Source organism: Tachyglossus aculeatus, chromosome 5 (assembly GCF_015852505.1).
Source record: "Tachyglossus aculeatus isolate mTacAcu1 chromosome 5, mTacAcu1.pri, whole genome shotgun sequence".
Classification (NCBI taxonomy): domain Eukaryota; kingdom Metazoa; phylum Chordata; class Mammalia; order Monotremata; family Tachyglossidae; genus Tachyglossus; species Tachyglossus aculeatus.
In genome coordinates this window covers 49,950,317-49,965,762 of record NC_052070.1, presented here as the reverse complement: position 1 = coordinate 49,965,762, position 15,446 = coordinate 49,950,317, and the positions used below count along the sequence as shown (strand labels likewise).

The 15,446-nt window shown below is 49.2% G+C and overlaps 1 protein-coding gene across 1 annotated transcript in view; it reads left to right on the top strand.

Moving 5' to 3' along the window:
- MTOR (mechanistic target of rapamycin kinase) overlaps positions 1–15,446 on the top strand; it is a 174,929-nt gene that overhangs the window by 42,404 nt on the left and 117,079 nt on the right. Inside the window, exons 19-24 of the mRNA XM_038746139.1 lie at positions 2,515–2,601; positions 7,626–7,793; positions 8,001–8,113; positions 9,975–10,137; positions 13,792–13,884; positions 14,775–14,921. Of these exons, the coding sequence (XP_038602067.1) occupies positions 2,515–2,601; positions 7,626–7,793; positions 8,001–8,113; positions 9,975–10,137; positions 13,792–13,884; positions 14,775–14,921 (771 nt within the window). The remainder of the gene's footprint in view (positions 1–2,514; positions 2,602–7,625; positions 7,794–8,000; positions 8,114–9,974; positions 10,138–13,791; positions 13,885–14,774; positions 14,922–15,446) is intronic.

Sequence of the window (15,446 nt, the reverse complement as noted above, 5' to 3'; positions counted from 1 at the left end):
TGGCCCCCACTTAGCATAACTCAGCGCCATCAGCGGATCAAATCCGGGGGCCTTCGGAAACCGGTGCTGTTGAATTTGGCCCCTGTTGGAAGTTAGACTGGGAGGAGGGACCTAGAAGTGTTAAAAAGCAAGATTTTGGCCCTCTTTTCTCCAGTCCGTGGAGCACTCGGGCATTTATCTCCTTAAACTTAGACCAAAATGCCCCTCACCGCCCCTGGCTCTCACCTCACGAGCCAGTGACCTCCCTTCCCCAACGTAAGCGAGATCACCACCCTTTCCACCTTCAGAGGACTACTAAAATCATATCTCCTCCAGAAAGTCTTCTCCAACTAAACTCTCATCCTCCCAACCCTGTTTCCCTTCCTTATCTAACCCAAGCATTTAACCCCCCTCCATTCAGGACTCCCCCCACCCCCACAATGTGATTACCTTTATCCACCCCAGCACTTAGAACAGTGCTTGGCACATAGTAAGCACTTAACAAATACCAGAATTATTATTATTCATTCATTCAGAGTCACTTCTGGTTTTTGGTATGCGCCAGACATGAAATGACCGAGCGTAGCCAGCCATGAATTGACTGAGTGTTCGGTCCTGCAGAGTGGGGACATTTGAGTGAGTGTTTGCTTCCTTGCCTGTCCGAAGTGAACATTCAGTCAGTCCGTGGTATTTACTGAGCGGTGACTTTGTACTTAGCACTTGGAAGGATGCAGTACAGCTGACCGACAGAGGCTTTCAGTCCAGTGGGAGAGAAAGATATTAAATCAAATCACAGGTAAAGGAAGGAAGAATATGAGGCCAGACAGTTAGATTCATCTGGAGACGTCTGTAAACAGTGAGGAAAGTCCTGGGAGGGAGATGCAGCTGTCACTTTAACAAAGAGTGATGATGAATTGGGATCATTCATTCATTCAGTCGTATTTATTGAGCGCTTACTGTGTGCAGAGCACTGTACTAAGCACTTGGGAAGTAAAAGCTGACATGGAATAGTCATCTGTATGCGGTTGGTTGAAATTCTTCCAATATAGGTTCTGTGGGGGCGGGGTGAGTCCTTGAGGGAGTGGGATTAAGGGCTTGGGTAAGGCAAGAAAGGGAAGCAGGGTTTGGGTGGGGGGGATGAGAATTTAGTCAGAGAAGACTTCCTGGAGGAGATATGATTTTAGTAGCCCTTTGAAGGGGGGGAGAGTGGTGGTCCCTCATATTTAGGGAAAGGGAGGTCGTGAGCAAGGAGCAGTGAGGGGCATTTTGGTCTAAACAGCAGACTGCCCGGTGGGGAGCAAGTACCCCCATGGGTATATATCTGAGAATGTCTCTTTGAGACAATTAGATTGAATGAATAAATACTGTTACTGCTGCTGCTAGTACTATTACTGTTATTACTCTATTTTATTTGTACATATTCTATTTATTTTATTTTGTTAGTATGTTTTGTTCTGGTTCTCTGTCTCCCCCTTCTAGACTGTGAGCCCACTGTTGGATAGGGATCGTCTCTAGATGTTGCCAACTTGGACTTCCCAAGCGCTTAGTACAGTGCTCTGCACACAGTAAGCGCTCAATAAATACGATTGAATGAATCTGGAGACACTGTCTGTAAACAGTGAGGACCGTACTGGGAAGGAGATGCAACTGTCACTTTAACAAAGAGTGATGATGAATTGGGATCATCAGCATGGAATAGTCATCTGTATGTGGTTGGTTGAAATACTTCCAGGCCATCTCCAGAGGTTTTGGGCCCTGGTGAACCCTGGAACCTGTCCTGAATCCTAAGAGGCAGCAGATCTAGTCATCGGCCACCCAAGCCAGGATTTTGATCGTCACAGATGGCCTTTTCAATCAATCAATCAATCAATCGTATTTATTGAGCGCTTACTGTGTGCAGAGCACTGGACTAAGTGCTTGGGAAGCACAAGTTGGCAACACATAGAGACGGTCCCTACCCAACAGTGGGCTCACAGTCTAGAAGGGGGAGACAGAACAAAACAAAACATATTAACAAAATAAAATAAATAGAATAGATATGTACAAGTAAAATAAATAAATAAATAGAGTAATAAATGCGTACAAACATATATACATATATACAGGTGCTGCGGGGAAGGGAAGGAGGTAAGGCGGAGGGATGGAGAGGGAGAGGAGGGGCAGAGGAAGGAGGGGGCTCAGTCTGGGAAGGCCTTCTGGAGGAGATGAGCTCTCAGTAGGGCCTTGAAGGGAGGAAGAGAGCTAGCTTGGCGGATGTGGGGAGGGAGGGCATTCCAGGCCCCGGGGATGATGTGGGACGGGGGTCGACGTTGGGACGGGCGAGAACAAGGCACGGTGTCGCAGGACCTGGGTGTCAGATGTTGAGAGCTCTGCTCAGCCGGAGGGACGGTAATGGAAACCAAATTTTTCCAGTCATCCCCACCTTCGTGGAACTGTAGGAAGAGGGCAGGGAGCCCGCCTCCGCGATGTCTGCTTAGCCACATTTTGAAAGTCGGTTTTCTTTTTTTTTTTTTTTTTTTTTTTTTTGCTTTTCAGTTCCTGTTCCAGCAGCTGGGAATGTTAGTGTCCTTCGTGAGGAGCCACATCAGACCCTACATGGATGAAATCGTCACCCTCATGAGAGTGAGTGGAGCTTTTGTCCTTTCAGCTTCAGGGCGTTAAGGCCGGAGGAAACTCGGAAGCTGGTTGGGGTGGGAAGTAGCATTCTCCTCCATGACAGTCTTGAAGGAATCACGGCCTCAGTGGATAGTCCGAGTGAAGGGTCCAGCTGGGCATCAGTGGGCCCCCAGGGCCGTGGAATTAAAAGCGTCGGGAAAGTAGGTTTCCAGCAGCAACGGTCTCCCCGAAATGGAGCCGCCTGGTCTGGTGGAAAGAGTGTGGGGCTGAGACCTAGGTTCTAATCCCAGCTGTGCCAAGGGTCTGCCGTAGGACCTTGGGTGAGTCACCTAAGCTCTCTGGATCTCAGTTCCTTCATCTGCAAAATGAGAATAAATTAGATTGTGTTCGATCTGATCGTCGTATAAGTATTAGAGAAGCAGCGTGGCTCGATGGAAAGAGCCCGGGCTTTGGAGTCAGAGGTCACAGGCTCAAATCCCGGCTCCGACAACTGTCAGCCGTGTGACCTTGGGCAAGTCGCTTCACTTCTCTGTGCCTCAGTTACCTCATCTGTAAAATGGGGATTAAGACTGTGAGCCCCATGTGGGACAACCTGATCACCTTGTATCCTCTCCAGCGCTTAGAACAGTGCTTTGCACATAGTAAGCGCTTAACAAATGCCATTATTATTATTATTATCATCGTATAAGTATTAGAGAAGCAGCATGGCTCAGTGAAAAGAGCCTGGGCTTTGGAGTCAGAGGTCACGGGTTCAAATCCCGGCTCCGCCAATTGTCAGCTGTGTGACCTTAGGCTAGTCACTTCACTTCTCTGGGCCTATCTGTAAAATGGGGATTAAAAGTGTGAGCCCCACGGGGGACAACCTGATCACCTTGTAACCTCCCCAGTGCTTAGAAGAGTGCTTTGCACCTAGTAAGCGCTTAATAAATGCCATCATTTATTATTACTGTTATTACCCCCAGCATGAACAGGTGTTTAATGAGGGCCGTAATGATTAAAGCTGTTTGGTATTTGGGGGAAGTGACTAGGGCCTAGTAAAGGAATTGAGCACATCACCCGGGGACCCGCTATCCCCCTAACCTGACCGTTCTTTCCCTTCTACCCAGAAATTGAGTGTGCTTGTGCGGAGAGAGTATTTTAATGAGGTTTATTTCTAGCCTGGAAATTTAGCCGGTGGTGATGACCAAACAGTGCCCTCTGGTGCCAGCACAGCCCAGGTGTATAATAATAATAATAATAATAATAATAATAATAATAATAATAATAATAATAGCACTTATTAAGCGATTACTATGTGCAAAGCACTGTTCTAAGCCCTGTGGAGGTTACAAGGTGATCAGGTTGTCCCACGGGGGGCTCACAGTCTTAATCTCCGTTTGACAGATGAGGGAACTGAGGCAAGGAGAAGTGAAGTGACTTGCCCAAAGTCACACAGCTGACAGTTGGCGGAGCCGGGATTTGAACCCATGACCTCTGACTCCAAAGCCCGGGCTCTTTCCACTAAGCCACGCTGCTTCTCTATTAATAATAATAATGAAGGCATTTATTAAGCGCTTACTATGCACAAAGCACTGTTCTAAGCCCCGGGGAGGTCACAAGGTGATCAGGTTGTCCCACGGGGGGCTCACAGTCTTACTCTCCATTTGACAGATGAGGGAACTGAGGCACGGAGAAGTGAAGTGACTTGCCCAAAGTTACACAGCTGACAGTTGGCGGAGCCGGGATTTGAACCCATGACCTCTGACTCCAAAGCCCGGACTCTTTCCACTGAGCCACGCTGCTTCTCTATTATAATAATAATAATAATAATAATGATGGGATTTATTAAGTGCTTACTATGTGCAAAGCACTGTTCTAAGCTCTGGCGAGGCTACAAGGTGATCAGGTTGTCCCCTGTGAGGCTCACACTTTTAATCCCCATTTTACAGATGAGGGAACTGAGGCACGGAGAAGTGAACTGACTTGTCCAAAGTCACACAGCTGACGGAGGAGCCGGGATTTGAACCCATGACCTCTGACTCCAAAGCCCGGGCTCTTTCCACTGAGCCACGCTGCTTCTCTATTTTCTATTTGGGTGTTATTTCTCTGTTATCTGGGAGATGTCTGATTCCAACCCCCTTTCTGGGTACCCAAAATTGCACTCTCCCTTTTTCCGCTGCATCATTCAAAAGTATAAATTGGCCGTGTGATTACTGGAGCTGAGCCGCCCTGAGGGGACTGTACTGTCATTCTCTTCGAGAAGCAGCGTGGCTCAGTGGAAAGGGCCCGGGCTTTGGAGTCAGAGTTCATGGGTTCAAATCCCAGCTCCGCCAGTTGTCAGCTGGGTGACTTTGGGCAAGCCACTTCACTCCTCTGTGCCTCAGTGACCTCATCTGTAAAATGGGGATTAAGACTGTGAGCCCCCCATGGGACAACCTGATCACCTTGTAGCCTCCTCAGCGCTTAGAACGGTGCTTTGCACATAGTAAGAGCTTAATAAATGCCATTATTATTATTATTATTCCACTGAAGGGCTTGGTGCAGTGGCACTTAAAGAGTCAGTTGAGCTAAAGCCAAACAGCTGCTTCCAGGCACCTACTGTCCTTGGCAGCCATGGCTCCGGATCATTAACTGGCGCGTGAATAAATGATGGAATTTCTTCCTCTTCCCTCCTTCCTCACTTTCTCCCGACGTCTCACCGGAATGAGCCTAGCCAACGGGGCCAGGGCCGCCTGGATCTCTAGGACAGGACGTCCCTGTGCCTCAGGCGCCTGTTAGCGTAAGGCAGAGAGACGGGGGACGTGAGATCGAAAGGCCAGCCGGGATTTGTCACAGAAATCCTGGAAGAGCGGGAGATGGGAGTGCCGCCGAGCCAGAGCCCCACACGGAGAAGTCACTGCTTTAAATAATGCCCGAGCAGGGGCGGGGGATCCGGAGCGTTCTACTGAGATCAGTAATAATAATAATGGCATTTATTAAGCGCTTACTATGTGCAAAGCACTGTTCTAAGTGCTGAGGAGGTTACAAGTTGTCCCACGGGGGGCTCACAGTCTTAATCCCCATTTGACATTTTCCCTGGACTGGGAAGAGAATGGCCCTCTTTGTGTAGTCCTCCCAGTAATCCCTGGGCATCCCCCCTGGCCTCACCCATGGAAAAGGACGGGAGCAAGGCACCGAGAGGGCGGAAGGCTGAGGACTGTTCCCTCTGGAAGGCAGAATGAGCGCCGCGTAAATGAGCAGCCAAAGAGCTGTGGCAGCTCTGAAGCCCATGGTGATTTCATTGCTGAGCTCCTGGCTCAGTGGAAAGAGCCCAGCCTTTGGAGTCAGAGGTCGTGGGTTCAAATCCCGGCTCCGCCAATTGCCAGCTGTGTGACTTTGGGCAAGTCACTTGACGTCTCTGGGCCTCAGTTCCCTCCTCTGTAAAAATGGGGATGAAGACTGTGAGCCCCCCCCGTGGGACAACCTGATCACCTTGTAACCTCCCCAGCGCTTAGAACGGTGCTTGGCACATAGTAAGCGCTTAATAAATGTCATCATCATTATTAATCAATCAATCGCTCGTATTGAGCGCTTACTGTGTGCAGAGCACTGTACTAAGCGCTTGGGAAGTACAAGTTGGCAACATATAGAGACAGTCCCTGCCCAACAGTGGGCTCACAGTCTAAATTATGCAGCTCCGGAAAAGAGCATTCGCCTCCAGGGACCCGTCTTTCTCCCAGACGGCACTCTTTGTTCGAGGGGCCAAGGATGGGAACATTTGATTGTTCTTTCTGATGGCGTATTTCAGCTGTAATATGGGTCTGGGAGACAGTCAATGGCATAGCTATAGAACGCCTCCTGAGTCATCATCATCATCATCAATCGTATTTATTGAGCGCTTACTATGTGCAGAGCACTGTACTAAGCACTTGGGAAGTACAAATTGGCAACATATAGAGACAGTCCCTACCCAACAGTGGGCTCGGTGGATCGGTGCTGGAGCCCTTGGGAGAGTCTAGCGGGAGCAGGAACGGCCAAGATAGGCCACCTCGTGTTTAGCTGCTGAGCCGTAGCAAGGGCTGTCTGGTTCCGGTGACCCTGTGGGTGGAGGATGCCATCCCAGGGGCAGAAACGGGACCCAAATATTACCTCCATCCCCTTGAGCTTCTTGCTCTGAGCTGGCAAAGCTAGCGTCAAGCCCAACTCCGATCTAACCTTGGACTGCCTCGACCCTCTTTGCTGACGTTTATTTTGTTAACGTGTTTTGTTTTGTTGTCTGTCTCCCCCTTCTAGACTGTGAGCCCACTGTTGGGTAGGGACCGTCTCTATATGTTGCCAACTTGGACTTCCCAAGTGCTTAGTACGGTGCTCTGCACACAGCAAGCGCTCAATAAATACGATTGAATGAATGAATGAACTATAGTGTTTTCTGGAGGAGCACCCAGGGGGGCGCCTCTGGTGACTCCATTTCCCTGCTTGCCAAAAAGGCCACCTCCGTGACCTCTTGTGATCCGGCAGCCTTTCGACCCGGTTGTTTTGGTGAATTCCGTCTGCCCCTCTGTATCAGTCCAGCATCTGGGGATTGGAAGACGCGGGGGATAGTGGGTCGGTGGGGCTCGGAATCAGTGTCTGGTCTGAGCTCGTTGCTAGTCCGTTTGGTTCTTGGGAGCTCTACATGTTGCCAATTTGTACATCCCAAGCGCCTAGTACCGTGCTCTGCACATAGTAAGCGCTCAATAAATACGATTGATGATGATGATGGTGATGGGGTGGACCAGGCCTCTGATTTCCGACCCATCTAGGACTCTGTAAGAGCCTGCCCTTGCGGGCTGTGAATCTAGAACGATCAGAAAAGACACGGACCGGTCCCTCGGCAGCGCCAGATGGTTTCCGCCGCAAGGACTCTTACCTGGTCCTCTTCTGAAGTTTGTCCCGGGATCGGGATGGGCTTTGTAGAAGGAGTCCGTTTGAGATGGGACATACCCGCTGCCACTTCCCTTCCCACGACCTTCCCTAGTCTCTCACAAAAGGGGCAACGGGGTGGTGCCTAATTTCGTCCCCTGCCTTTTCAGGAGTTCTGGGTCATGAACAGCTCAATCCAGAGCACAATCATCCTACTCATCGAGCAGATAGTGGTTGCCCTCGGGGGTGAGTTCAAGCTTTACTTGCCCCAGCTGATCCCCCACATGTTACGGGTCTTCATGCACGACAGCAGCCCAGGACGCGCCGTTTCCATCAAGGTTAGTGACGTCGCTCAGTCGGTCCGTCAGCCGTCGATCGGTTGAGTGTACCGAGCGCCGTCCTAAGCACCGGGTGACTTCGTGTGGACTGAGCCGGTTGGGTTGGGAGGAAGAAGAGAGCCTTTGCAGAGTCGGGGCTGGCTCTGAGCGGCACGGGCCGAGGAAGGCACACTTGTCCAAAGGCGATCGTTTGGTTTCCCACCCCAGTTGTTGAACGCCATCCAGCTGTTCGGGGCCAACTTGGACGACTACCTGCATTTGCTGCTGCCTCCAATCGTCAAGCTGTTCGATGCCCCCGATGCTCCCTTAGCGGCTCGCAAGTAAGGAGCTTCGCGGTGGGCCCAGCAGTGGGACGATAGGCCAGTCACCTCACTCTAAGTGCATCCGCTGTCCCTGGGCAGTAACTTGCTCCATCTCCTCTAGGAGCCAGGCTTCTATCAATCAATCAATCAATCAATCAATCGTATTTATTGAGCACTTACTGTGTGCAGAGCACTGGACTAAGCGCTTGGGAAGTCCAAGTTGGCAACATATAGAGACGGTCCCTACCCAACAGCGGGCTCACAGTCTAGAAGGGGGAGACAGAGAACAAAACAAAACATGTTAACAAAATAAAATAAATAGAATAGATATCCCCTTCGCTTGATGATAATGTCCACCTCGATACCCAAGAGCGTCGGCATTTTTTTAACACGAAGGCCGACTCCCTTCGAGAATGAGGGGTGGCGCTCAGTTCGGAAACCATGGTGCCGTTGACTTTGAATCATTTCGGTCTGATCGTTGTGACCCCTTCCTACTGGCATGCATAATAATAGCAGCATTTATTAAGTGCTTACTATGTGCAAAGCACTGTTCTAAGCGCTAGGGAGGTTACAAGGTGATCAGGTTGTCCCACGGGGGGCTCACAGTCAATCCCCATTTTACGGATGAGGTAACTGAGGCTCAGATAAGTTAAGTGACTTGCCCAAAGTCACACAGCTGACAGTTGGCAGAGCTGGGATTTGAACCCATGACCTCTGACTCCAAAGCCCGGGCTCTTTCCACTGCGCCAGCTGCTTCTAAAGACTGTGAGCTCTTAAATGCATAAGCAAATGGCACTGAAGAATTTCCATGGTTACAGGATTCTTCGCTCCTTCCAACCCCACTTTCACAGAAGCTAGATGTATTTTAATTAAGTTCCGTAGATCGAATGTGCTGAGTGTTCCTTCATTCATTAGATCGTATTTATTGAGCGCTTACTGTATGCAGAGCATTGTGCTAAGTTTTTGGGAGAGTACAACATAACAATAAGCGGACACATTCCCTGCACACAACGAGGTTACAGTCTAGAGGGAGAGACAGACATATAAATTATGTCTGTCCTCACCGTACCTCGTTCTCGCCTGTCCCGCCATCGACCCCCGGCCCACGTCCTCCCCCGGGCCTGGAATGCCCTCCCTCTGCCCATCCGCCAAGCTAGCTCTCTTCCTCCCTTCAAGGCCCTACTGAGAGCTCACCTCCTCCAGGAGGCCTTCCCAGACTGAGCCCCTTCCTTCCTCTCCCCCTCGTCCCCCTCTCCATCCCCCCCATCTTACCTCCTTCCCTTCCCCACAGCACCTGTATATATGTATATATGTTTGTACATATTTATTGCTCTATTTATTTATTTTACTTGTACATGTCTATTCTATTTATTTTATTTTGTTAGTATGTTTGGTTTTGTTCTCTCTCTCCCCCTTTTAGACTGTGAGCCCACTGTTGGGTAGGGACTGTCTCTATATGTTGCCAATTTGTACTTCCCAAGCGCTTAGTACAGTGTTCTGCACACAGTAAGTGCTCAATAAATACGATTGATGATGATGATGATGATGATGATAAATTAAAAAATGACAGATATGTACCTAAGTGCTGTGGGGCTGGGAGGGGAGATGAACAAAGGGAGCAAGTCTTGGAAGCAGAAGGGAGTGGGACAGGAGGTCTTAGGAAAGGCTTCTTGGAAGAGATGTGCCTTCAGTAATGCTTCAAATGTGGGGAGAGTAATTATCTGTCAGATTTGAGGAGGGAGGGCATGCCAGGCTAGAGGCAGGATCTGGGTGAGAGGTCGACAGTGCAATGAGATCGAGGAACAACGAGGCAAAACAGTGCAGTGTCCTCAATCCCTCCTTCAACCCCACATCACGTTGCCTCTCCTCCCGATCGCAGGGCCGCCCTAGAGACCGTAGACCGTTTGACAGAGTCCCTGGATTTCACCGATTACGCCTCCCGGATTATTCATCCCATAGTGCGGACGTTGGATCTGAGCCCAGAGCTGCGGCCCACTGCCATGGACACTCTGTCTTCGCTCGTCTTCCAGCTGGGGAAGAAGGTATTGAAGGACTCCTAGGGAGACCCGGTTTCCAAAATCAGACATTTAGTTGGATTTGTTTCGCAGGTGCTGTGGGTGGAACACTGTACTATACAAAGCTCTTGGGAAAATACAGCAGAGTCATTAGACAAGATCCTTTCACTCAAGACAGGTGCCAAATAAATTACAGAAAGAGGAAGAGAAAGGAAAAATGGATTTGTAGGTAAATCCTTCAATAGGAGGGTATGTAAATGGATATGTACAGAAGTGCTAGGGATGCGTGAATATACTTGGTACACGAGTGGTCAATCAGTTATATTTATCGAGCGCTTACCGGGTGCGGAGCACTGGACTAAGGTGGCCGAAGGGGGATGTGACCTGGGGAAATGGAAAAATTTGTCTGGGAAGGCCTCCTGGAGGACGTGTGATATCAGAAGGACTCTGAAGATGGGGAGAGCTGTGGAACAGTGAATAAGAAGTGGGAGAGAGTTCCAGGTGAAAAGGGCTCAGAGATGGGAAAAGCGAAGACAACACGGCTCAATCACTGAATCTTATCATCCTTTAGACTGTAAGCTAATTGTGGGCAGAGAACCTGTCTGTTTATCGTTGTGTTGTGTTCTCCCAAGCGCTTAACACAGTGCTGTGCACACAGCGCTCAATGAATACCATTGAATGAATGAATATTGAGCACTTACTGTGAGCAGAGCACTATACTTATGAGTTCAAATCCTGGCTCCGCCAACTGTCAGCTGTGTGACTTTGGGCAAGTCACTTAACTTTTTCTGGACTGTGAGCCTACTGTTGGGTAGGGACCATCTGTATATGTTGCCAACTTGTTCTTCCCAAGCACTTAGTACAGTGCTCTGCACACAGTAAGTGCTCAATAAATACGATTTGATGGATTGATTGATTCTCTGTGCCTCATTTACCTCATCTGTAAAATGGGGATGAAGACTGTGAGCCCCCATGGGACAACCTGATCACCTTGTAACCTCCCCGGCACTTAGAACAGGGCTTTGCACATAGTAAGCACTTAATGCCATCATTACTAAGCTCTTGGGTGAGTAGAATATAACAGAATTGGTAGACATATTATCTGTCTACTAGGAGCTTACACTGTAGAGGGGGAAGACAGACATTAAAATAAATTATGGATATATACGTAAGTACTGTGGGGTTGAGGATGGTGACTGTGAAGTGCCTAAGGGGTACAGATCTAAGTGCATAGGCAATGCAGAAGGGAGAGGGAGTAGAAGAAATGAGGGCTTTGGGAAAGGCATCTTGGAGGAAATGTGATTTTTAATAAGGCTTTGAAGATGGGGAGAGGTGTGGTCTGTAGTGTACTAATAATAATAATAATGACATTTATTAAGCGCTTACTATGTGCAGAGCACTGTTCTAAGCACCGGGGAGGTTACAAGGTGATCAGGTTGTCCCACGGGGGGGGCTCACAGTCTTAATCCCCATTTTACAGGTGAGGGAACTGAGGCCCAAAGAAGTGAAGTGACTTGCCCAAAGTCACACAGCTGACAACTGGCGGAGCTGGGATTGGAATCCATGACCTCTGACTCCAAAGCCCGGGCTCTTTCCAGTGAGCCACGCTGGGGAGAGGGCTCAGTCTTAATCCTCATTTTACAGATGAGGGAACTGAGGCCCAAAGAAGTTAAGTGACTTGCCCGAAGTCACACAGCTGACAACTGGCGGAGCTGGGATTGGAATCCATGACCTCTGACTCCAAAGCCCGGGCTGTTTCCACTGAGCCACACTGGGGAGAGGGAGTTCCACTCCAGAGGGAGGAGGATGAGATCAGGGTACATTGAGTAGGTTGACATTAGAGGAGCCAAGTGTCACAGACTCGGTTGCAGTAAGAGTTCGTTGAGGTAAGGTTGGTCAGGGAGTGCATATTAAGTGATTTGAAGCATATGGTGGAGCACATATTTAGTGATTTGAAGCATATGGTATGGATTTTCTGTTTGAGGTGGATGGGATGGGGAACCAGTGGACGTTCTTGAGGAATGGGGAGACGGGGACTGAACTTTTTTTTAGAAAAACGATCAATGCAGCAGAATGAAATGTGAACTGGAGTGGGAAGAGATGGGAGGCTGATGCAGGGGTCACGGCAGGATATAAGTGGATTAGCACAGTGATAGTTTGGATGGAGAGAAAAGGGTGGATTTTTGTAATGTTAAGAAGGAAGAACCAACAGGATTTGTGGACAATTTGATTATGTGGATTGAGTAAGGGAGGTGATTGAAGCATATCAATAAGGTTACAGGCTTGTGAGACAGGGAGGATAGTAGTGTTATGTACAGTGATGGGGAAAGACAAACGCTGGAATTGGGGTGGGAAGATAAGGAGTTCTGTGTTGGACATGTTTAACCAGAAGTGTTGGAGGAACATCCAAGTAGAAATGTCCTGAAGGCTGGAGGAAATGCCAGACTGCAGAGAGGGGGAGAGGTAGATTTGGGAATTATCCCCTGCAGAGATGGTAGTTGAAGCCATGGGAGCGAATGAGTTCTCCAAGGAAGTGGGTGTAGATGGAGAAAAGGGGACACACAACCTAGCCTTGAGGACCTCCCACAGTTAGAGGGTGGGAGGTAGAGGAGGAGCCCACGAAAGAGACTGAGAATGGGCTGTCAGAAAGAGAGGGAAGAAGAGAACCAGGAGAGGATAGTATCAGTGAAGCCAAAGTTAGAAAAGGTTTCCAGGAGAAGGGGGTGGTCCCCATTGTCAGAGGCAGCTGAGAGGTCAAGGAGGATTAGGATGGAGTAGAGGCCCTTGGATTTGGCAAGAAGAAGATCACTGATGAATTTAGAGGGGGGCAGTTACTGTAGAGTGAAGGGGGCAGAAGTCAGATGGGAGGGGGTCAAGAAGAGAACTGGAGAAGAGGAAGTGGAGTCAGCAGGTGCTGACAACTGGCTCAGGGAGTTTGGAGAAGAACGGAGAGTAAATGGTGGGAAAACTGTGGGTAAATAAGAGGGAGGGAACCAATGACCAGGAGGTTCTGTTTGATGTGGAAAGGAATGGGGACCATTTTGAGGTTTTTAAGGAATGGGGAGATTCATTCATTCATTCAGTCATATTTATTGAGCGCTTACTGTGTGCAGAGCACTGTCCTAAGCGTTTGGGAAGTACAAATTGGCAGCGTATCGAGACGGTCCCTACCCAACAGTGGGCTCACAGTCTAGAAAGACGTGTCTAGGAGATGTGTTGCAGAATGATGGTTTAGAAAAATTAACAGGATCACAGAGTGAAGTATGGACCGGAGAGCAATGAGACGGGATTTGACAAGTGGTGACCATTCGGATGGCGAGCAAGGGGGCAGATTCCAGAAATGATGTGGAGGAGAAGCCAACAGAATTTGGTGGCAGACTGAATGTGAGAGTTGAAAAAGAGGGAGGACTCGGCGATCCCACCAAGACTGTGGGCTTCAGAAGGGGGAGGATGGTGACGGTGTCAACTGTGATGGGAAAGCGAGTTTGGGAAGAGGATTTGGGAAGGAGCTCTGGGCCTATGGGTTGATTTCCTTCTGCAGCCTGAAGTATTAATCAACCCATAATCCTAAGGCACTACCAAATGACCTGCAGTTCTTTTATGAACTAGAATGAAACAGGAGCAAATAGGCAGTACCCAATTGTGGAAATGGTTCACGACTTTTTCTCCTCTCTGTTTCAGTACCAGATTTTTATCCCAATGGTCAACAAAGTCCTAGTGCGGCATCGAATCACCCACCAACGCTATGACGTGCTCATCTGCAGGATCGTTAAGGTGAGTGAGTGTGTGAGTCTTGAGTTCATTTTCTCTCTCACTCCGTCACCAGGCCCTTAGCTGGCAATAACTGCTCTGCCTTCATTCATTCATTCATTCATTCATTCATATTGAGCATTTACTGTGTGCAGAGCACTGTACTAAGCGCTTGGGAAGTACAAATTGGCAACATATAGAGACGGTCCCTACCCAGCAATGGGCTTACGGTCTAGTCCGGCCCACTCCAGTTTTCCCATTTTGGCAATGTTCGTTCCATTATCATTTCTTTTCCCTTTGCTTGTCAGGAATGGGCGAGTTGTTGGAAAAAAATAATAGCATTTATTAAGCGCTTACTATGTGCACAGCACTGTTCTAAGCGCTGGGGAGGTTACAAGGCGATCAGGTTGTCCCACGTGGGGCTCACAGTCTTAATCCCCATTTTACAGATGAGGTAACTGAGGCCCAGAGAAGTTAAGTGACTTGCCCAAAGTCACACAGCTGACAATTGGCAGAGCCGGGGTTTGAACCGATGACCCGTGCTCTTTCCACTGAGCCACGCTGCTTCTCTTAGCCCCTTCAGAGGACTGGCAGAGGACTTGATTTGTCCTGACTTACTACCAGTGGCCAGTAAGCAAATGGCCAAAGTTGTTTATTTCAACACGTCGCCTGGATCCCCAGCCCGTTGGTTGACGGAGGGGTGGTTTCTTGCTTCATTATAAAAAATTACTTGGCTTGGCGCAGAAACCAGCCTTTCGGGGCTTTCAAACGTTCCACCCTGGCTGTCGGAGTCCCAATCCCAAAAGAAAAACAAGTTCTTCCATTCGGTTGGGGGCCTCCAGCTTGCCGGACTCCAAGGGCAGTATACGTGGAACCGCATTACAATAATCCCCATGCCCGATGATTGGTTTCAGGGCTACACCCTGGCTGACGAGGAGGAGGACCCTTTGATTTATCAGCATCGGATGCTGAGGACTAGCCAAGGGGAGACTCTGGCCAGCGGGCCAGTGGAGACCGGCCCCATGAAGAAACTGCACGTCAGTACCATCAACCTGCAGAAGGTAGGTGCAGCGCCTCAGTGTTTGAGAACTTGTCTCTTCTTATGCCGTCGACTTGTTTCTGACCCATAGCAACACCACGGACACATCTCTCCCAGGACGCCCCACTCTCCATCTGCAGTCGTTCTGGTAGTGTATCCGTAGAGTTTTCTTGCTATAAAATGTGGAAGTGGTTTACTATTACCTCCTTCCGCACAGTAAACTTGAGTCAACTCCCTCCCATGCTGCTGCTGCCCAGCATGGGTGAGTTTTGACTTGTAGCAGATTGCCTTCCATTCATTCATTCATTCTTATTGAGCGCTTACTGTGTGCAGAGCACTGTACTGAGCACTTGGGAAGTACTTCCATTCGCTAGCCCCTGGCCAAGCTAGGAATGGAATGGGTATGTCTCTGCTTGACTCTCCCTCCCGTAGCCGAGACTGGAGATACTGGAAACTCTCCAGGTGCGACCCTGAGAGGGAGTTTGGGGGCTTAGGAGCAGCTAACCTTCCCATCCCTGGCCCCGGAATAGGCCTCCAATTGTCAGCC